The 22,960-nt window shown below is 47.9% G+C and overlaps 1 protein-coding gene across 1 annotated transcript in view; it reads right to left on the reverse strand.

Annotated features, from left to right (window-relative positions):
• st6galnac3 (ST6 (alpha-N-acetyl-neuraminyl-2,3-beta-galactosyl-1,3)-N-acetylgalactosaminide alpha-2,6-sialyltransferase 3) overlaps positions 1 to 22,960 on the reverse strand; it is a 53,991-nt gene that overhangs the window by 25,271 nt on the left and 5,760 nt on the right. The window contains exons 2-3 of the mRNA XM_030363775.1: positions 7,946 to 8,140; positions 1,431 to 1,864 (exon numbers count right to left, since the gene is read on the reverse strand). Of these exons, the coding sequence (XP_030219635.1) occupies positions 1,431 to 1,864; positions 7,946 to 8,140 (629 nt within the window). The remainder of the gene's footprint in view (positions 1 to 1,430; positions 1,865 to 7,945; positions 8,141 to 22,960) is intronic.

A 22,960-nucleotide genomic window follows, 5' to 3' on the forward strand; every position in this document is an offset into this window, starting at 1 on the left:
CCCGTTAACGGCTCTCTCCCCGGCGCGGAGAGAGCAGTGGCTCTGCTGATAGCCCGCTCTGAATGACGTCTGAGCACGGAGCCCGTACACGGAACCCCGCGTTAACCCCGCCGTCCTGACGACGCGCGAGACAATGGGGGCAGGAATGGACGGATGCCACGGCTATTAGAGGACATGGTAATCCTCTTAGGTTGAGTTAACAGGGAGAGAGAGGGGGAGGGAGAGGGAGAGGGAGAGGGAGAGGGAGAGAGAGAGAGAGAGAGAGAGAGAGAGAGAGAGAGAGAGAGAGAGATGGTTCCTCCGGCGGAACAATAGCACCACTGGATTGACTTTGTGCCGTCGTTAACCTCGTATTCTCATTGGCCGACAGAAATAGCAGCAAGGTGCCAGTTATTTTGGGGGGGGTTGCCTGGTGCTGAAGTCAATTATATGGAAAACAGGTTAATGATGATTTTGTAACTAGCTTAATTATTGATAGAAATGGCAATCAGTCAATATCGCAATTACCAATTTTATGCTTTGGTGATTCTAAATTGATTTAATTCAGAAATGGTTGTTCTTCTTGATTTGGTTTTTCTGAGTTGTTCATTGGTTGTTCGCTTTGGACACTGGCTCCCCGTGTTAGCCATTATTCTTTGCCTTCGATAAATAACGACTTGATTAATTGAAACAATTCTCAATATATTCACGGTCAACGTAAACAATAATTCATCTCAGCTTCACGGTGCCGACTTTACTACTGCCAACCTCAAAAAAAAACCTTGAGCGGGAAACAAACAGCGCGTGATGCATGGATCACAAACAACCATCCATAACTCCCCCATTTCTCATGTCTCCCCTCAAGGGGAGCGCAGGAGACACAGCTGGGGAAGTCTCGACAGCAGCTGCATCGTGGGTGTCCAGGACGACGGCTCCAATCATGTTCCCTCATTAGCCAGAGTTTCGCCCAGACGGGCGTTTGGCGGTCTTCTTACGGCACATTGGTGGATTTCATCTGAGGGGTTGCTCATCAAAGCCCCTCTTTCAAAATGGCCTTCCGGGTGTTTTTTTGGGTGGGGGAGGGGGGCGAGGGAGGGAGGGAGGGAGGGAGGGAGGGAGGGAGGGAGGGAGGGAGGGAGGGAGGGAGGGAGTGGGGCTAGTAGAGTCACTTTGAAAGCACTTGATGAAAGCGAGGTTCTGAGAGCAGCAGGGAGAGCAGAGAGTGCAGCGCTCGGGCCCTGGACATCGATAAAAGTTCAACGCTATCAATATTCCAGCAGCGAGCCGCAGCCTAGGGAAGCACTGAAGGGTAAACATTGGCAACCCCCTACCTCGTTCAGCAATGCAAAGAATCAAAGAGGAGAAAAAACTAAAAAGAGAGAAGGGTTAGACCACATTCACGGCGAGCCAGGGGTCCCACAGAGAGGTCTCACAGAGGGGGGGGGTCTCACCTGTCCTTGCCGGTCTCCTTCTTGAACACGGTGTCGCAGTGGTTCATGCGCTCCTCCGTGGTGACGTAGATGCGGGCCTGGGGGTAGCGCTCGGCCGCCTGCCGCAGCATGTTGTACACCACGCCCCTCCCGTCCCGCCGCATGTTGCGCAGGGGCCCCCACACCACGTACACCGTGTCGTTGGCCCCCGACGACGCCCCCGCCGACGAGGCCCCGAAGAAGTGCTGGGGCCTCTTGAGGAGCAGGGGCACGCTGGTGTGGGACACCACCCTCAGGGTGGTGCGGCGGCCCACGTCGCCCTCGAAGCCGCGCACCGGCGCGTTGTTCATGCGCCACACGCAGCCCGAGCGGTCGATGCTGGGCCCCGCCCCCTGGCCCAGGATCTGGCCCGAGCTGGACACGATGCTGCACAGCTCGCACTGCAGCTTCAGCGGCTGCAGGGGGGAGAATTAGGGAGACCTGATAAAAGCGAGTACGGATGAGCAAATCTGGTATGAATGGAAGCGAATGAATGGGTCCATCCTGCAGAGGGCGCTATTTAGTGTGTTCGCCTGTGGTCGATTCACGTCGACGACGTTCTGTTCAGTTCGGCCGCACTCATTTAACATAAGATGGCGGTGGACGGAAGGTTTCAGAATCGTATAATCGTATACAAATGTATCTTATTAGTGTTGTTATTTGTTGACCCGTCTCGTTTGATGGGTGCGCCGCAGCAACCAAGACCAATTCTCACACTGCACGTTGAACGAGCGTTAAAAATGCCTGGCCAACTATGGATCCGTTTTTCCATGGACATAGCCCCAGCATTAGATATTCCTGTCTCCGATATGCAAACCTGTGAATTATCTTCATCCTAGATAGCTTTGTCCTGTTTAAGGCACTTTCAGAAGAGGGTCCAATGCCCCTTTGTCCCGCTTTTGTTCCATCCAAATGAAACCCGGCTGCAGGATTACATGCTGTAATCTTGTAATATCATCGCAGTGTAGTTAAAATGATGAATCATGCAGGAGAGTCAGCAAAAGAGCAGTTTGTCTTGCCCCTTGCAAATGGGTGTTGCATGATGTACCACACAATTGAGTTCGTAAATTGTGTGCGTGCCTTTTTGATATTTTCATGTTTTTGCCCCCTTAGATTAATGTCACTGCTTTTAGAAGCAGCAGTTGATTACACTAATGGAATTTGGACTCGTCAAGGTCACAAAGGGCTTATGAAGAATCCATCAAGCTTGGATTTTTACAAATAACCAAGTGTCTTAATGCAAATGCACCAGTGTCTTTCTTACCCTAGATAATAAATGCTGGCCACTCCACCAACTGAATATGTTTTATGTACACTCTCCCCACTCATAACAGCAGGTAAACAATTTCAACATTTCGGAAATTCTCGTTACCGTCTGGTTGATCCACGTAATTGACGGATGTGCAATTAAAGATAATACGTTTTCTGTTTTCAGGGATTCAGCCATGCTCATATTTTTCAATAATGTTAATAGCTCAAAATGCCACCATTTATCAGCAGAAATTATAATCAAAACGGATGCAAGGAGTACTCCACCAGCAAGTCCCAAACAACATGCAGCCCTTTTAGAATGGAGTGAGCTCAGAATACCAACCATTTGAAAGGACTTTGGAAATTTTGGCATCCCTTCAGGGCATTCTGACATCCCATGCATCATGGGATTATGAGTCCATTCTTCAGTAAACAACAACAACAACACCTGCCGTTGCTCTGTCTATGCAAAGCGTTGTGAAACCTTGATGGTGACTGACTCTCTATCTGTCATTGTGACTTGGAAAAAGGAGTTGAACTCAATGGTCAATCATACAGTTGATTTAGTTTAGATCGAGCCAAACCTAAGTTAATTAATGCAGAAATACAAATAAAGGGGGGGGGGGGGGGTAGGAGTAGTGTCACTGTAGGCGTCTTTGAGTGTCTAGAAAAGCGCTAAATAAATTCAATGAATTATTATTATTATTATGACTAAGCCTTGCGCAATCATTTGCTTAATGGAGAATGACGATACTCTGTACAGTACGCAATGTAACATTAAAAACCTCTGGCAGATACCTTTTATTTTCCATTCTTTTTGTCCTGCACTCAACAAGAAACGTTTGATCCACAAGCAATGGTCCCGTGATTCACTTAGTACGGATAACTGATTATATTACACCGGCCCCCCCGTGACGCCGCGGCTCTACCCGGAGACCGCTCCCGGGCCCGCCGTAATGGATGCATGGAAAGCAGACGCAGAGTACAGAATACATATTCAGCATCCATCAACCCCCGTCACCAGCTGACGTGTGTGTGTGGACTCCATCGAGCGGCCCCCGGCTCAGAGAGACTTCAGAGACCCTCCTTTGACGTTCCTGCTGGCGCGATGCGACCGGCAAACCCGCATATCATCAATCACATCAACGAGCAGCGCGGGCGGCCCGTACGGCCAACCGTTCACCTCCACCTGTTAGCGCGGCCAGGGTGCCGTTGAGCAAGGCGCCGGAGAGGAGCCTGTGCAGCCTCACGGAGCTAACCGGCGGACGTTCGTTCTGCCGTCGTCAATGTGCGCCAATCCAAAAGGCGCTCTTAGCCCAGCTGTTGTGACGTGATTCATGGCGAGGGAGGGGGGGGGGCTGAGGTGTACCGGTGCACAGAGCGTGAAGCACAAAGCCTTTTATAATCACCGTTGTTTAAACCCCCACTTATTAATCACACCGTCTAACGGCCAGACCCACACATAGCCGGCGGTGTCAATGAATTAAAAGAGTTGTGTTTCCCTTAGCATGCAGGTCGACGGAACGCTCTACAATACCGCAGTGAGTGCTTGACCTTGCCTGTTCGTTAGAATGCTCCCAAAATGAATTCATTAATAAGCGATAATTACTTCGCTGAAGCACCAAATGCCTCCCTAGGACTTTAATAGCCCTCTGATGAAGGGGAGAAAAAGAAGAATGAAGAGCTGGAATTAGCTCTCGGGGCTTTGCAAACGGAGCATGGTATAGTTCCATGCACTCTTCAGACCTGGGCGTCCGAGACTAATGATCGGATATTTTATGAATCACATTTTATCTTTTTTAGTTATTTTATGCTATAAGTAATATTGGAAAAACAATAGCCCTGGATATATAATCCGTATGAAAAAATTAAAGCCCTCGAAAACAAAATGTTACCCAAGATGAAGACATTTGAGGGAGAGAGAGAGAGAGAGAGAGAGAGAGAGAGAGAGAGAGAGAGAGAGAGAGAGAGAGAGAGAGAGGGAGAGGCAGAGGCAGAGGGAGAGGGAGAGAGAGGGAGAGAGAGAGAGGAACAGAGAGAGAGACAGACAGAGTCAGAGAGAGATCAAGGCTTGTCGTTGCACAATATTACATGAATTGTATCTGAAAACTGTGTACATATGTGTGTGTGTTTTATTCAACATTTTATATTCCAATGAACTCATGTTAACGTTAATTATGCTTTTGCCTAGTCTAGCATGTTATTATTTTTTAATGAGAGCAGAAGCATACTCAATACTAATGTTAATGACTAACACCTACTCACATTGTTAACATCAAAATACAGCATTCATTTGGAAAGTAAAGAACCGTTTTGGAGTTAGTTGTATAACTTTTAAAATGTTTAATGATTCAGATTGATGTACTTTAAATGTAAATACGGTGCCAGAAGGCACATAACAGCATAATAATAGAGCCTGTTTATCCTGAAACAAGGAGGAACCCCCCAACCGCTGACCTCGGGCCCCAGAGGTAGGCGGCGAAGGCCCCTGGCTCCACACATCCCCTCAGGGTTTGATGAAGTCAGACAGACAGAGCCGGTACGTAGTCCGCCTCAGAGCCCCGTGTCTGGGGGCGTGAAGGGGGCCGGCTGAAGAGCCCGCGTGCGTCTCTTCAGTGCTTCTCTTACCACAGCTTGTTTTCCTTTCTTTACGTAACGGCCCGGGTCGCCAGCGGGTTCCTCATTAAAATGATCAACAAAGTGATCCGAGGTATGAAAGAACCAAAGTGGCCTTCGCTGCACCCGTGTGTTCATTCCCAGCGAGGACTATTGGAGGGCTTTGAAATGAAACACAAGAGTCCCCGTTTGAAGTCCTGCGTGCGAGCGGCGGGCGAGACGAATGGCCTCCATTTGTCCCAGCATCCCCTTCATCTCAGAGAGAGAGACGGGCTCGGGCGAATCAGGGCCAATCAGGTGGGTTGGGTGCTCGGTCAATCCGGAGGTAGGCGGTCAGGCGGTCCACTACTCACCCACCCCTCCACGGTGCCCAACCCCCCCCCCCCCCCCCCCCCCGCCCGCGGGCGGCGGCCGGGACAGGGACCTGACGTCGCGGTCGATCATCAGGAGAAATTGCCCCGCTAGTCAGAAGGAAACGATCGGCCGCCGTCCCGCGGGGGGTTTCACTTTGGCGCGGTAACAACGGCGGGATGGATCGGACCGGGGCGACCGCAGTGCCGCCCTAATGGCTCCAGACATCACCTTGACCGTCCGATGTGTCCCCCCCGTCCCCCCCCCCCGTCCCCCCACCCACTTGCCAACTCATCACAAAACCCCCCGGACGAGCCCTTAACGACAACACGGACATTGAGGCCAATCAGTGCCGCCACCGCCGCCGCCGCCCCCCCCCCCCCCCCCCTCCTGCTCCTCCTCCCCCCCCCCCCTCCAACCTTTCCTCCTCCTCCCCCCTCCTCCCCCCCCTCCCTCCCACATATCCATCACCAATCTCTCCCCAGCCCCCCTGTTGCTAAAATGAAATAAAAGGGCCTAATTCCTCTTCAGCGGCCGCTCTGCGGTCCGGGTGGGATACACCTCCTGTGTGTGGGGGGGGGGGGGGGGGGGGGGGGGGGGGTGAGTGATGCTCGAGCAGGGCTCGGGGCGGCGTGCCAGCGGGAGATGTCTGATCTTGTTCGGGGGGGGGGGGGGGGGATTGCGTTTTTGGGATTGGTGTGGGCGGAGCCCTCGGGAGGTGGAGGGAGATAAGAAGGGAGGGGGAGGGGAACGTGGGGGAGGGGTGGGGTGGGGGGGGTGGGGGGGGTGGTCAAGCATCTGCTGTTCGTTACAGGCATCAGGGGGGGGGGGCACTGATCAGGATTCGTGGAGAACCCGGCGTTCGATACCCCCGTCGACTGGGAAATATGGCGTGCACGTTTCTGTTTACAAAAATCCATGCTGTGTATTTTTTTTTTTCCGGGCCCCCCCCCCCCCCCCCCCCCCCCCCCCACCCCACTGAGCGGGAAGCTAATACTCTCTCGTCTCCACTCCTGCCTCCAAGTTCAATTTCCCTGTTTTTTTCCTGCCCACCCAGCCAGCCACCGTTCCTGATTAGCAAACACGCGGCTGCTGGGTTTTACATTTTGATGCGGTGGGGAATTAACAGGCTTTGATATTTCAATTTCCATAAATTGCGCGGGGAGAAGACGCCACGGCGGCGGCGTTGCGACGGGAGCAGGAGGCGGTCCTTAGACGCAGGGGCTCGGGGTTCACGTGCGTACCCAGAGACTTCAAACTGCCTTTTTTCCAACCCAATCACAAAACGCCGCGATAATGAGTAAAGAAAAACGATTAGGAGCTGCTCTCGTGGCCGCTGTGGCTGAATGAGGTTTGTAGCGTGGAGGTGAGTCTGGTACGATGGCAGGTCTATTGCTCATACGAACCCGTGGAAATAGCTTTGTTTGGTGAAGAATACCAAGTGTTATATTGATGGAAATAGAAATATAATGTGTGTATAATGTATAATATAAATGCATGTGTGTGTTTGTGTGTTCGATTGGTGTTCGCTGGATTCACCCACTTGTAGAATTAGAAGTCAAATAATTTCATCACCAATGTGCCTGCACTCCACATTTCTGAATTGGGCTGCAGACCACATTTCAAGGGCGAACCTCATTTGGAAACGAAATAACACCAACACCGAGAAACAGCTACTCCTGCAGGCATATAAAATAAGATACTTTGTTAGCCCTGGACGGCAAATTTGGAAAACATTATTTCCATATGAGGCGGCCTCTGTTTTCACATTAGCTAGTCTCTGATGTCTTCACGCTAGCTGACGCGCTATCCCTCGCCCAGAGACGTGTTATGAGAACTAGCAACTCACGCCTTTTGAAGAGGTCCTGTTCACAAAGCTGGAGCGTGCACATAAGTCGATAATTGCTGTGGCTAGCGTACATGCTAAAGATTGGCGACCAGGCGTCCACCATTGTTATTGTTTGGTCCAAAAGCTTTGATTTGTTTTGACCTACGAGCTGAACATCATAGACACTGATTGATTCAAATGGAATATTTATTTTCTATAATAATTATAAGAAAATAAGAGGGGGTAGAACTGCATTATTTGAGTTATGTCCTTGTTGTTTAGGATCCTTAGGATCCCATTTGTTTGCTTTTTATTTTATTTCTTGCATTTTCTTGCTCATTATTTTGTTAGTATTCTTTTTAACACGTTCAATATATAAAAAAATAAAAAACACAGATACATCTGCCTGAGCAAGGACCAAGAGTCGGAGCGTCGAGTGTGTCGCGCTCACCTCCTGCTGGGGCACACTCAGGTAGCCGGTGTGGGGTGTGAAGGAGGGTTGTGGCGGGCGGGAGAACATCCAGCGGCCGCCGAAGGCCTGGCCCAACACGGGCTGCAGGAGGACGTACGGCTTCTCCGAGTAGTTGACCACCACCACCAGCAGGGACACGGCCACGGCCAGGCTGAGGGCGATCACCGCCCGCCGCTGCAGGGAGGGGGGACACACAGAGAGACGGCCTTGGAACCTCTGGTCTTTTTTGAAATTCTTGATTTGTGCCTAATTTTTCGGATTTACATTTAATCATGTCTAGGTTTTCATTGTTCTTTTTTCTTTGAGGGGGAGAGAGAGAGAGGGAGAGAGAGAGAGAGAGAGAGAGAGAGAGAGAGAGAGAGAGAGAGAGAGAGAGAGAGAGAGAGAGAGAGAGAGAGAGCACTACACTGCTTCATTGAACTACATTGCATGAGCTGTATCTGAAAACTGTGTACGCGTATGTGTGGGATTTACACAACATTTTATTTTCCGATAAACTCATGCATAAATGATCATTTTACCGAGAGATACGGTGGGAGAGAGATGGAGATGGTAGATGTGTGCATCAGCAAAGGTCCGGTCAAGGCTAGTTTATTTTTATAGCAATAAAACACTCAAAAGGTCTCCCCAGGCCTAAAGATTCAAGTCTCCTCTAACCTTAAGTCCTCGGGCAGGGAAAGACCAAAGTACTCCAGAAGAACAGTGAGAGAATGAAGGAAAACTTGAGGCTGAACAAGGGATGACAAGCGCATGTGGTACAATACAAGCGGGCAGACAGAGATAAAACGACAATGAAATAGAAAGCAGTGAACGTCAAGTCAAGTGAACTTTTTTATAAAGGCTTGGTTTGGACCTGAGCTTCTCAATGGCCAACGGGTGAAAAGCTTAACGCCCAAGCTGTATCTATGAGTCTATATTGCTGAATGGTAACATAAAATTGAAAGAGGGCAGGATATAGTTTAAAATAAAAAGCGCAGTATTGGGCATTTTAAGTTATAGACCAGGACTAGTTTCTAAAGGATGGCCCTCTCCCTGGTCCTAATAAATACTATATTATAAAGTCCCCTTGGGCAAGAGAGATTGGAAAATATGTTCAGTGGTGGACAGTTTAAGGTTCTGTAGGTAAAAGTAAGAGACGGACCAGACGTTTAATTTGCTATAGCTCTTGGTTGTGCCTAGATTAGACCACCTCATCTAGATAGATGGTCTCAAAAGTCCAGATTCAGGGCTTTTACTCTCTCAAACTTGAAATCTTCTTTCCACTGCCTATATTTGGGCGTACTGTAGGAGGAGCTTGTGAGCTGGAGGCCACTTACCCTTAACTGCTCATGAAAGCAAAAAATGAGCAGTTAAAAAATGTGCACTTTCCTAAATAACTGAAGGTGCCCAAGAGTTAGATCGAATCAATATTTCCCATTAAAGTTTGACCATGAGTCCTGAGTCCTATTTCTGCTTTGTGCTTGGGCTTTTATTGATGACACAGGCTCAAGCTTGAATGGCCTATGGGCCGTTCAGAGCATTGTTTTTTCCCCTCTTCTTCTCTTTCCTTTATGTCCGGCCAATTATGTAACCTTGAAGAAGTCCCAACAGCTGAGCTGGCGGATCATCATAGTAACTGCCATGGTTTTATTTATTTGAGAAGATTTGATTTTGATACATGTCAGCCACCATCATCGACTTCTCTGTTTGGCCATCTGTGCGGCGATAATAATCGCAGTAAGCGTTGGCCTGTGCTCTTTCTGTACTCCCTCGTCCGTAGTGCGGTCAACGATCGGCTGACGAAAGGAGGAATTTACCCCAGTGGGCAGAATGCTAGCGCAAGCTAACGTCACGGATAAAGGATGGCAGCAGATAGCGGGTCGAGGGAGGAAAGGTGTCACGAGGAGACGCTATTGGCAGGCCTCAAACCAGAGATCAATGCAGAGAGAGTGCCAGAGAGAGAGAGAGAGAGAGAGAGAGGGAGAGGGAGAGAGAGAGAGAGAGAGAGAGAGAGAGAGAGAGAGAGAAGGAGAGGGAGAGGGAGAGAGAGAGAGAGAGAGAGAGAGAGACAGAGAGACAGAGACAGAGAGAAAGAGAGAGAGAGAGAGAGAGAGAGAGAGAGAGAGAGAGAGAGAGAGAGAGAGAGAGAGAGAGAGACAGAGAGACAGAGAGACAGAGAGACAGAGACAGAGAGAGAGGGAGAGAGAGAGAGAGAGAGAGGGAGAGGGAGAGAGAGAAAAAGTGAGCAAGACAGAGAGACAGAGAGAGAGAGAGAGAGAGAGAGAGAGGGAGAGGGAGAGAGAGAGGGAGAGAGAGATCGTGAGAGAGAGAAAAAGTGAGCAAGATAGAGAGAGAGAGAGAGAGAGAGAGAGAGAGAGAGAGAGAGAGAGAGAGAGAGAGAGAGAGAGCAAGAGAGAGAGAGAGAGAGAGAGAGAGAGAGAGAGAGAGAGAGAGAGAGAGAGAGAGAGAGAGAGACAGAGAGAGAGAGAGAGAGAGAGAGAGAGAGAGAGAGAGAGAGAGAGAGAGAGAGAGAGAGAGAGATTGTGTGAGAGAGAGAGAGACTGCGTCCAGGACTGCTGCTATACATGTTTGCCGCAATGTCGCTGAACCCGAGGCTACCTGAGTACTACCGAGGCGAGCAGATGTTTTGGCTTACTCCAACCCATTGTTGATCGAATTGAAATGTTGGGTAAGGGGGAAACACTCCAGGTTTCCATTAAAGGGTGACCCAGCACATCTTACCTTTGAAGTTTACAGTTTTTTTCTCCCTCCTCCCAAAGATGATTGAACCTGTGCTTTAGGTGTACATTAGTGTGACTACCAGCTCAAGTGCACAAATGACACCCCCACCACCACCTCCACCACCACCACCACCACCACCCCCACCACCACCACCACCACCACCACCACCACCACCACCACCACCACCACCCCCACCATCACCACCACCACCACCACCCCCACCACCCCCACCACCACCGCCACCCACTCGGATCTCTGCACATCAAACGGCTGAAGCGCTGTGTGGTAGGCATCGCTCCCTATACAGGAACTTCAAATGCTTTGTGGGAGGGAGAGGAAGAGGGGATAGCCATCTGCAGCAGGCTACATCACACAGATAGTCGCTGCTCTTACAAAGCTGTGATGCAAATTTTAAATACTTTTGATCTTGATGGAGTTTGACCCCCCCCTCCCCCATCGGGGACAAAAATAATTTGAATATAAAGTTGCACTGTGTTGCGCTATTGAACCAATATTTTTTTGGTTTGTCTGCGTCCATTCATCGCTATATCAATTGAAGCTAAGGTTATTAGAAGGCGTCCTCCAACTTTAAAACTGAAGGAGGAGTTTGTATCTCCTGGAACTAGGGCGTCACAGGACACGTTGTCAAGACGTCGTCGACATAAGCCAGCTCACCCTGATGGACGAGCAGGAGAGCGTTTGGTTTAAGCTCCTAGCTCTATTAATATCATATGAACTGGGCGCTGAAGGGATGTGTGTGCTTATTTATGTGCAATGTTCACGCTCTCCTCCTCACACGGCCCTCCAGCTCCTGCCCTGTCCTTGGCTGTCTCGGCCAACTGCCACGCACAAAAAGATAACGCAAAGTCTGGAGACGTTTTTGTTACCAACCCATACAAAATAAATAAAAACGAAATAATTCTTTGTATGTGTGTGTGTGTGTGTGTGTGTGTGTGTGTGTGTGTGTGTGTGTGTGTGTGTGTGTGTGTGTGTGTGTGTGTGTGTTTGTAAGTCTGTCTGTGCCCGCGCGTGTGTGTAGGGGTGTGTGTATAACTACACAACAAACTGTGGATCCACTAAATAACGAACTCTTCATTTAAAACCCTGTTTAGAAAAGATTTCATCACTGAGTCTGACGGTCTTGAGTGTCAGGAATGAGCGGTTCGTTCTGACAGCTCTTGGACACCCTCACAGCGTGTATTATTTATCTCACCCATTTTTCTCTTGTCACATTTTTCTCCTTTACTTAGCGATATTGAAGCTATTCTCCGGCTTAAAGGTTTCGCTCTATCTAATGATGCGTCCGTTTTTCTGACGATGATAAAGGACGTGTTTCCCTTCCTTCGGCGGAACAAAGCCAGCCCGGCCGTCAAGCGGCCTTACCACAGTCAAAAGCAATCTTTTAGAAGAAGTGCTGGAGAAGAAACGTGCAGATTGGATCGAGTCTGCATACAAAGAGGCAGAAGACGGGTTGGCCACTGGTTTCATTTCTGGGTTACGAGTGGGAGTCGCCACTGGGAGTAAAGCAAGCATCTGTTTGCCGATGGCATTGCAGAATTAAAAATGGGCTTTAGAGGACAAGACAAAATCGATGCCTCTTTATGGATAGTAAACCAACTGCTATGCACATCTTTCACCACTTTAATTGCAATGTACACCTACATGTGAAGAGAGAAGGATGGTTTGTGAGTTTGTGAGGACACTCACTTGGTTTGTGAGTTTGTGAGGTCACGGAGGCTATTCCTCCCACTAAAAATCCCTATTCAAGTACCCAAGACGTGTTTAAGTTTAAGTATTGATGTTAATAATTTATGGTAAGTCAATTATTTATCAGAGTTTCAGCCGGAAAATAGAGCCTAATTAAACAAGTCAGAAGCAAATCACGTATTCAAGTTCCCTGGAGCGATAATGCTTCATTTCTAAAGGTATGTTTCTCTAAAGTCAGGTGCCAGCATGCATGGCTCATGGTTTATGTAAAAGATAGTGACAGTTAGTCCATTTTCATTAATACTAACAAGAGGCAGGTGTTTTACACCTTTCAGAATGTCTGCCCAATTAAATATCAAGTGACATTTTATTTCTAAATCTAAGAGCTAAGAATAATTGCCGCTGTCACTTCTTTCTGGAAGGAGCTGATGAATGTGCAATACGAGAAGGATTCTTTGGTCCTTTGACCACAACCACAGCGATCTCCCTGACAGCACTATTTTCAATACGCCAACGTATTGAGAAATGATGTGTGAGTAACACTCCCTCGACTCCAACACTACTTTGGAGTTGAACAACAAATCCAAAACCTGAGGTAAATGAGCTGTTCATGTCCTATGTGTGGTGTTGTGTAATCCAAACCTCTAGGCCTGACAAAAGATACAATTTCTCCCAAACACCGCTGCCTTTTGCTTAAGAAACACATCGTTCTACAATAATGCAAACTGAAGCTGAAATAACTAAGAAAAGAAGTTCATCCTAAGGGAAAACTACTTCCGGAAAAAAAAACATATCTGGTAGCTATTTACACAGCCCTGCAAGGGATTTCGGGTGGAAAACATTTAAGTTGGAAAAACACCATCTTCCCCAGCTCCCAAATATCTTTGTTGAACTCTCTATTGAACAGGAAAAAATAACAAATTTAATTCAGTCTTTCTTGAGAATATTTCTGCTTCTCTCCTCTGCTTCTTTATCTCTCTTGCTCCATTTCTGTCTCTTTCTCTCTCTTTCAGTCTCTCTTTCTATTTCTTTCTGTTTCTCTCTCCCTCTCTCTATCCCTCTCCCCCTCTCCCCCCCCCCCCTCTCTCTCTCTCTCTCTCTCTCTCTCTCTCTCTCTCTCTCTCTCTCTCTCCCTCATGTGCCTTGTTGCTCAGTAAGCTACTGTGAGGGGAGAGTAAACAAAAGCAAGCTCTCAGGCATTGAATCCAGTAACCTCAAACTCGAGCATACTTAAAGCAAGGTCGCGCTATACTAAAGCCTCTCAATTGTAGAACTGTGATAGTGTGCTTGCCCGGGGAATGCTAACGAAATTTGGAGACAATCTTGCATTTTGGAGACTCACTTGCAAGTGCCACTCTATTCAACATGCCTTTCACACCTCAATGTGATTTGTTCATCTGAAAGTTCGAGAGAATATGCGTTGACTCTCTATTACTTCAACATTCAACATTATTTTGATTTGATGCAGTAACTAAAACCAAGACAAAAACTGAGGTTTTCGATCTCAACTATTTCAATGGCAGCTCAAAGATGTTGTATCTGCCTGTTGCGCCTGGATATGAGTCGAGCTGTGTTCGGTGTGGGAGTCCCTGCTATGGCCAGCAGAGGGCGTGCTGCACAAGCATCAGGACTAGTAGCGCCAGACGCGGCGAGACAGGGAAAACAGGCCGTGTTTATTTGGCCGCTGCTGCCTTTACATCTTAAATGGATCTTTTGAGTTCTTTACTCTTAATCCTCTTGTCTAGAAATCTCTTCCCAAAAAATCCAGGCCTGAGACTAGCGTATTCCCACAAAATAAATGTTGAGCCTTGTGATTTAGCCAGCAGAGGCTGTTTTAGAAGGATTTCTATATATTTGACATTTATCCCCAAGGATACTTGCAGTGTTCTCAAATTATATTCCACTGTGTGCACTTGGCAAATGAGCAGCCCTGCTCCGCTTCCCTCGCGTTGCACTTTGCATTTTATTTGCTGGTAGATTGGGAGGCTTTGTTTATACCGGTGCTCATAAATCTGGGATGTTATAGGAAACCTATTTAAATGCAAATCCGGCGCTGAACGCAAGGCCCTGCCGCTCGGGCCTCTGACAGCGCTCCAGAAGGCCTGGCGGCGGCGGCGGCCGGCGGCGGCCGGCGCCGGCTCTGGCTCGCTGTCTGAACCGCAGGAGGCTCTCTGCTGCCCCATCGCAGTTATGGAGACACCTCGCATGAACCCGCCACACACACACAAGTCACACACAGACAGTTAAAGACACACACCCACACACACACACACACACACACACACACACATGCAAATACACACTCTGCACTCCGATACACACACACACACACATGCAAACACACACTCGCACTCAGACACACACACACACACACACACACACACATGCAAACACACATGCAAACACACACTCGCACTCCGATACACGCACACAGAAACAAACAGGCACACACACACACACTCGCATTTAGATACATACACATACTCTTATGCACACACACACACACACACACACTAACAACAAAATCTCGAACAAACAAACATTCTTTCTCTCTATTTCTCTTTTTTTTGATATACACACATTTACTCACTCAAAAAACACACACACACACACACACACAAACAAACACACACACACACACTGACACACACAGTCATACACACACACAATTCATCAGTGGTGGTATATGAAAATGAAATCCCTTAAACCAGGTCAAAAAACACTAATCTGTGCGGATGGCACGACTGTGCTTCGTGATGACAATCAGGGCCATCGAGAATCCCAACCTCAGCTGAGTAAATGTAAATCCCTTCCTTTGTTTACCCACACACACACACACACACACACACACACACACACACACACACACACACACACACACACACACACACACACACACACACACACACACACACACACACACACATCCATTACTCAACCTTTCTGAGAGGTATTTTCGACGAGCATCACAATCTCAAATAATTACAATCCCTGTCATACTCATAAATGTGTGTGTGTGTGTGTGTGTGTGTGTGTGTGTGTGTGTGTGTGTGTGTGTGTGTGTGTGTGTGTGTGTGTGTGTGTGTGTGTGTGTGTGTGTGTGTGTGTGTGTCTACACAGAAGCTGAACACAGAATGCACCACCACTACCATCGGCCCTCCATGTTATTAATGCATTTCAGTGTATCCAGTGGGACGTAATCCCCAGAAGTATAACGGATTAAACATCGGGAGGCCTCCTCTCTACTTCCTGTTCCTCGCCCACCGTCTGGCAAAGAGGTAGGGACGGGGAAGGCTTCATAGTACGTTTACAGAAACACACAGAGCACACTACGGGGCACGCTCTATACGGCCCAATAAGATGCGTGCGTCTTGCACGGAGGTTGGAGTTTTGCACAATGAACCACTTGCTCCTCACATGCCGTGATCCTCCACATGGTGTACATGCCGAACCACGCAGACCATGCTACCCATTATTAGAATAAAAGTAATAATCACATAAAAACGATTCTCCCTCACACACAAAAAAAACGTTTGCGTTGAGCAGCATCGAGGCACTAGAAGCCCAGACAGCCTTACACGGTCCTCTCATGCTCATGTCCTTTCTGACCGTTGACCAGTGCTGATCCGAAGGTAAGGCTATCTGCCACTCACCAGAAAGACGATACCTTTCAAGCTGGTTTTGGTTTCGGTTTCATTGGCTGAGTGCACGGGCAATAAATGAAACATACCATCGCGTGGGCCTTCTCGGTGACGCGTCTGTGAAACAGGGACACTTCAGGCCCAAATATCGGCCATGCACTTCCCCAAAGAAACCAAACGGAAAACCTGCCTCAAAACAAGGTTTCGTATTTCTTGTGAATGGATGGTCGTTCTTTCGACGTACGGAAAGTTCAGGGTTTTTATGTTCATTACGGTTTGTTCAATAAAAAGTAAAAAGATTGAATTGTCTGTGGAACAGGGACACCTGTATTGGATGTTCCCCGATGCAATGATGAAGGGCCTCGTCTACATCAGCACACATGGCAGAACTCCCCATGGCCTCATAGACATCGAGCTGTCACACACTTCATAATTCAAATAACAACACAAGGAACTTTGTGCCAAAACAACGTAACTGGGAGCAACAGGTAATGAGATGGATCTTCTCAAACCAATAGTCTCTGAAATATTTTTCTGCGATTCTTGTGAAAAAGAATTGCGAAAGTGAAAAAAGACTTCTTGCAACACCTATTTCTCAATCCATTCCTTAAATCTAGACAGCTATGTTCTGTTCCCAAATTACACTGAATAATATATTTACCTCTACCAATCACCCTTTGGGAAGCTGAATTGGAAACACACACTCTGATACCTCACTCAAAATGGCAAAGACAACACAATGACCAGGGAAAGTCTATTTCCATTTGCCAGACGATGCAAGATCCCTAACATTAAGAGATTCATATTTTATGTTTGCTGGATGAAAAGCAGCAGTGTCAGATAAGACAGACAGACGACTGGTGTCTGTCTAGACGGCGTCTACGGAGCGAAGGCGAACCTCCTAAAAATAGGACGCAGGCCGAGAGAAACAGAAGAAAGACAAGAGTGGATGAAAAATGGCCTGACAGGGTGAAAAGAAGAAATAAAGAACTAAAGAAGATGGGCATACAGGATGAAAGCAAGAAATAAAGAAGAAGGAAAAACGAAAGAAAAAAGAAAAAAAGTTTGCCCTCTGGTGAAATTTTGGTCAGCCTTTTTAATTTCTACGATATGTAGCCGGGAGAAGCTCTCTCTTTGCCGCCACGAGGCTAACACAGAGTGGTGGATGGAGTTCATAACAGCGTTCTGCCAAGAGATAAGCAACAAAGACCAGGCCATTTTCGAGGAAAAGGGATTGATGACTAAGATACCTCGGAGGTATCACAGCCTGGTACCACTTCCTGCTCCAAATCTTTACCTCTCCAGGACTTAGTGAAGTGAGAAGGATACACTCCTCCTTTGATGATGTGTAAGGAGGGCAGAAGAATAGAAAAGAGCACAGAAGATGAATAAATGCCATGCATTACAGCAAGATCTGAGGAAAGGAGGAAAGGAAAAGTCATCTTTATCCCTGAATGGAAGATGTTACCATAAACCTCCATAAAGAGATGTTCAAACCTTCAGAGCCCAACATACGAAAAGGAGTTATCCAATGAAAATGAAAATGTGTGTGCATGTGTTTTATCTGCGATCTATCTGATTCAGGGATCAACAAATGAATAAGTGGAGGTGTGAGTTCTAACACTTTAAGACAAGCTCCGAACAAATAGGATTGTTTACAGGAAGGGGTCTTAAAAGACTAGGCTGGCGTGGTTGTTTTTCTTATTGCCGACCCACCGCCACTGTAAGAAACAACCACGTTTTATTGGTCTAGTAAACAGGGTGATAGGCGGTCGCCTTCAGGGCCATAAACACTCTCTGTTGTTCAAGAAAAAAACACGTCAGAAGGAATCACAGAGCCCTCCTTTTGCATTGGTCAGCACAATATACAGTACCAATGCGTGCCACCAAACAAACTCTCACTAACTCAATGTCTCTTTATATTGTTTGAGGAGAAAATGGGGATGGGGATTTGTTATAACCCAAGTATTCGTCAGACCAACAATCAGAAGTCTCAGAATGATTTTTTAATGGTTGTATACTTTACGGCAGTGAATCTCAGTTGCATTTTAGTACTTGAGCAGATGTTTTGTGGTGCATATATATCAAAATTGTAAAAATGTCCTCATGTAATGGTGATGATAAATCCCTCCTTATTGCCCAGCGCCTGGTGTACTTACCAGAGGTAACTGTGTACCGGCTGGGAAGACAGATGTACCCACTGTCATATGGTGGACGCAGCTTTCTACTAAGAAAATGGAAATTGAAGATTGCACCAGAATTGCAGCCCTGGTCCATTATTCCTTGACAAACTTAAGATGGTGAAATTTAAAGGGAAAGAAGAAAGAGATTTTCCCATGAAAACAGGTCCAATATAAAAAAAGAGGAGAATGTCTTCGTTCATAGCGCGGCATATCAGATACCATCTCAAAGAAAATGTCTCGGATTGTCTGGAGATGCCAGTTTCCCATTGCAATAAAAAAGGAAATATGAGTAGACAATTCAAAAGTAGAAATCACTCATGAGAGCAATAAAATGCAGGTCGAATTTTTTTTTTGTTTAGTTAAAAAAGCAGTTTATAAAGTCGAATGAGGGTGAATTTCTCCCATTCCTCCCCAAGTCCTTGCCTAAACTCAAGAGCACATTCGTTAGGATTGGAAATCGGCCGACTTGCCTGTAACGACGATTTGTCACTCAAGCCTTTCTCAGTTTCTCTCAAAATGACATGCTTTAATGAACGAAAAGACGGAGTTAAACACAAGAATCTCAGGCAACGATTGAAAAAACAAAAGTCAATCAGTTTGTCGGCTTTCACCGTTCATTTAAATCTTGGAGGTCAACACTTCTGAGTTGTTGTTGTTGTAGCTCACTACCCCTTTAACAGGACTATGTCCATGCGTTGCATAAACCTCTCTGTGACGTTTTACAACGTGGCGAGGGGCTCGGGGGAAGCGAGACCACCACCGCACGCCCCGGACCGGATCGGCACCTCGCCGCAACCTCAAGGGCCGGCCTGGCAGTTGGGCTCTTAAAAAGAGCCACGACACGACTAACGAGCTGTCTGCCCCACCTGCTAGACCGTCAGAAACACAAGCGAGCGTGGCCCGTACCATGGCAACCGGGCCTGGCCGGTTGCCAGGCCCGGTGCCAGGACAAACAAACATATGAAAATCACAAACAAAATGACTGGGCTGTTGAAATCTCAGAGAACGCTGTTCTCTCTTGGACAGCGCCACACCCACCACCATACGAACCACTAAGGAAACACAGGGTCACTGTCAAGATGCTGAGTCTAGCACCTCTAAATATAAACGTGGTGTTGATCCTTCTTTCCGAAGCACTCTAAGAACAGCACTCTTTGGTACTATTGCTGTGGTAAGATAGTGTCCATCACAGGGAACCTAACATCGCCTGATATATGCTGAGAATTGTTTTGCAGATCAGATATCCTTACTTCACATCCTTCCACAAGCCCACAGTTACAGGGCTTTAGTTCACCGAAGGCATCATGAACAACTGTCTGGACCCTGTAGATACACTGCTAGGGGGGGGGGGGGTAACAACAGCATAGTGGCTGTGATAGCTATAGTCAAGGGCTCTCCTGCTGCACTGACCTCGTAGCACATAACCCCACCGAGAGAGAGAGAGAGAGAGAGAGAGAGAGAGAGAGAGAGAGAGAGAGAGAGACAGAGAGAGAGAGAGAGAGAGAGAGAGAGAGAGAGAGAGAGAGAGAGAGAGAGAGACAGACAGACAGACAGAGATATGGAAGCTGTGTGTGTGAGAGAGAGAGAGAGAGAGAGAGAGAGAGAGAGAGAGAGAGAGAGAGAGAGAGAGAGAGAGAGAGAGAGAGAGAGAGAGAGAGAGAGAGAGAGAGAGAGAGAGAGAGAGAGAGAGAGAGAGAGAGAGAGAGAGGGAGAGAGAGAGAGAGAGAGAGAGAGAGAGAGAGAGAGAGAGAGAGAGAGAGAGAGAGAGAGAGAGAGAGAGAGAGAGAGAGAGAGAGGGAGAGAGAGAGAGAGAGAGAGAGAGAGAGAGAGAGAGAGAGAGGGAAGGCGGAGGTGAGAGTGAGATGTACTTGAAAGCAAAAAAATCCCACATTTCCTTGAGAGACCCATGCGGGACGTCCGGTGTGCAGTACGCACGGTGCCCTCGCGTCGACACGTACACCCTTGGGGGGCCGGGCGTGTCGATCATTATAAAGGCAAGCGTTTCAGCCCCACCCACCCCCCTGAACGAGACCCGGACAAATCACACCCAGCGGAGACCTCGGGGAGACTCTGAACCAAGCCCTTAAAGCCGCCCCCCGGGGGCCGCGGCAGGGGGTGAGGGTGGGGCGGGGGGGGGGGTAAGCACTAATGCAATTACAAGGGATTTTCTGCCTGCTCAGAGGCTGGGTTCAAGGGCGGCGCTGCATCGTGATCAACAGGCCGGAGGCGTGTGTAAGCAGATAGGGAATTAACCACGGCTCGTTACGCGCCCGCAGCCACCGACGCGGAGCAGCGAGGGACTCAAGGCGGGGCTTACATCCAGATGTCACGCCTCCATCGTGTCTCCGTGTGAGAGAGGAGAGGAAGGGAGGCTGTGGAATCCGTCGTCGCGCGGTTCACCTCACAAGCATGGATATACTATAAAGGCATGGTCCACATGAGACTTATTGGCCTGTTATAGGTTGAGGTGTAAAGGGGCTTCAACAATGGGGTTATGACGAGAAATTATGTAACAATCAACGCCCGTGTGAAATCGTACGCTTCCGTATACATTCTGAACAAAAGGTGCTAACTAACGGATGTTTTCTTGCTACCTTATTGACAGCAGCTTGCTTCTTCTCCTGGAGCTCACTACTTCTGCTTCTGGTCGGGAACACTGCCAGGGCTTTGCATGACAGACTCAACCCCCCCCCCACCCCCCCCCCCGCACCGCTGCCGCCAGGGATGTGCATGACAGACTCAACCACCCCCCCCCCCCCCCCCCCCCCCCCGCGCCGCCGCCGCCAGGGCTGTGCATGACAGACTCAACCCCCCCCCCCCCCCCCCCCCCCCCCGCCGCGCCCCGCCGCCGCTGCCAGCCTGCCGCTGCCTGGCCTGTGATAGGCCGGAGCCAGTGGGTGGGATCCAAATTGGCCAAACCTACAATTAGAAGATTCCTGGGCCAAAGCAGAGCAAATGTGCAGATGGGTGAAGCCAAGAGTATTTTAGAAGCAGTGGAGCAGCAACCCGCTATAAGTTAAATGGCTGGAAAATACGTTTTTAGAGCCTACAGGGAGAACTATAAAAACCCTGGACTTTTCTGTCGAGTGTGTCCCAAGGTTGACCGTACCCTATCAGTGTGTACTGCAAAACTATTTAGCACATTCGTTTTAGGTTTGGGATTTTACTTTTGGAGGCCAACTCTATTACCTCCATCTGTATGACTGCTAAACCTTGCAAAAGGCATACAAAGAGCAACTTTTACAAGACATACTAAAAAGCAGTCAAATGAATTAATCTAATACATGCAAAAGAAAAGGTGTTAGCCTGATTTCAAACACTCCATAAACAGCGTGTGTCTCGGGCATTTAAAATGAATCTGAAAATGCAAAAAATGCAAATTGATCTTAGTGATTCAGTGCCAAATCCGCACGCCCACAGTGAGATCCAGCGATAAACCTCTTTCCTTCCTCCGTGTTCAATGCAAATAATCCATGGTCATCCCAGTCAACCACGCAAAATCAGCAACAGAAGCCATGCAAAGGCAAGCCTCTAAAGAATGGCGTGTTCTGATTGGCGTGCGGGTTGCCGCCCAGAACCTACCATCACATCAGACAGCCGTCACCTGGCCTGATCTCCGAGGATCTGACATCAGGTCTAGCGGCTCTGTCGGCGAGCCACAGATTTGCATGTTTGCTGTGTCAGCGAGTCGAGAGCCAATCGGTCTACTTGGACCAGACTCAGGGTGATAGGGGGTTAAGAGTTGTTAAGAGGTAGAAGGTAATCCACGAGGCCGTACGACCCTGTGATCCCGAGTGTAACTGGTCAGGATGAGTTGATTAAGGTCAGATAGGTGCAGTGAATCAGGTACCACTGTTTTGTCATGTGACCGGCTCTTTTTGGCATTACTTGTTTCATGCCCTCGAAAACTAGCGGGATAAAGGGTTAATGCATCCTATTTTATCCACCACTTAATTAAAAACTGGTTTCATGCTTTTTTTCTAAGAGTTGATTAAGATTAACCCTTAATTATGCAATTACATTAATGACAAAATGAAAAATGAATGAACTCTATACGTTTTAGATTTGGATTACTTTTAATGAGGCTACGTGTTTCTGATGAATAACACATTTGATTGCCGTAGAGGAGCGCTTTGTCCGCAATCAGCAGTATGATCAGGACGATCAGTACATTACGTGCTCGGTCACATTCACAAGGGGTGTGTCCGGGAACGATATGAAACTGTGGTTTTCCGCGTGATGGATGGAGGCACTACCACGTAGGGATGGTATTTAAGGGTGGGAGGGGGACGAAACAAAAACGCTTTGTGATAATGATCAGAGTATATCGCTCGGCATTCTTGGTAGTCAAGGCAATAACAATGAAGAATGGTATTCCATTATTAGGATGGACGGCTTGGCTGACAGAGGCAGAGAGATAGACAGATGCACAAAGTTAGATAGATAAAGAGATTAATCACAGACAGGAAGACAGGCCGACAGACAGACAGACAGTCTGACCCTGTATTCTACAGATAGACAGATCGCTTTAGATAAATAGATAGCTTTTGCTTACTGCTATGTAGGATGTGAGGGGTCAAAAGGTCCGCGATGGTATAGATGGAGTGGGTACGGTCAAACAGACAGCCACATGGTCACCTGCTTCGCCCTGGAGGAAGGTTATCTATGGAGTTAGAATCATGCCAAAACCCCGCACACACGCAAAACGTGTTTTGCTCACTCATAACGATTCACACGCACAC

The sequence above is a fragment of the Gadus morhua genome, chromosome 8 (assembly GCF_902167405.1).
Source record: "Gadus morhua chromosome 8, gadMor3.0, whole genome shotgun sequence".
Lineage (NCBI taxonomy): Eukaryota > Metazoa > Chordata > Actinopteri > Gadiformes > Gadidae > Gadus > Gadus morhua.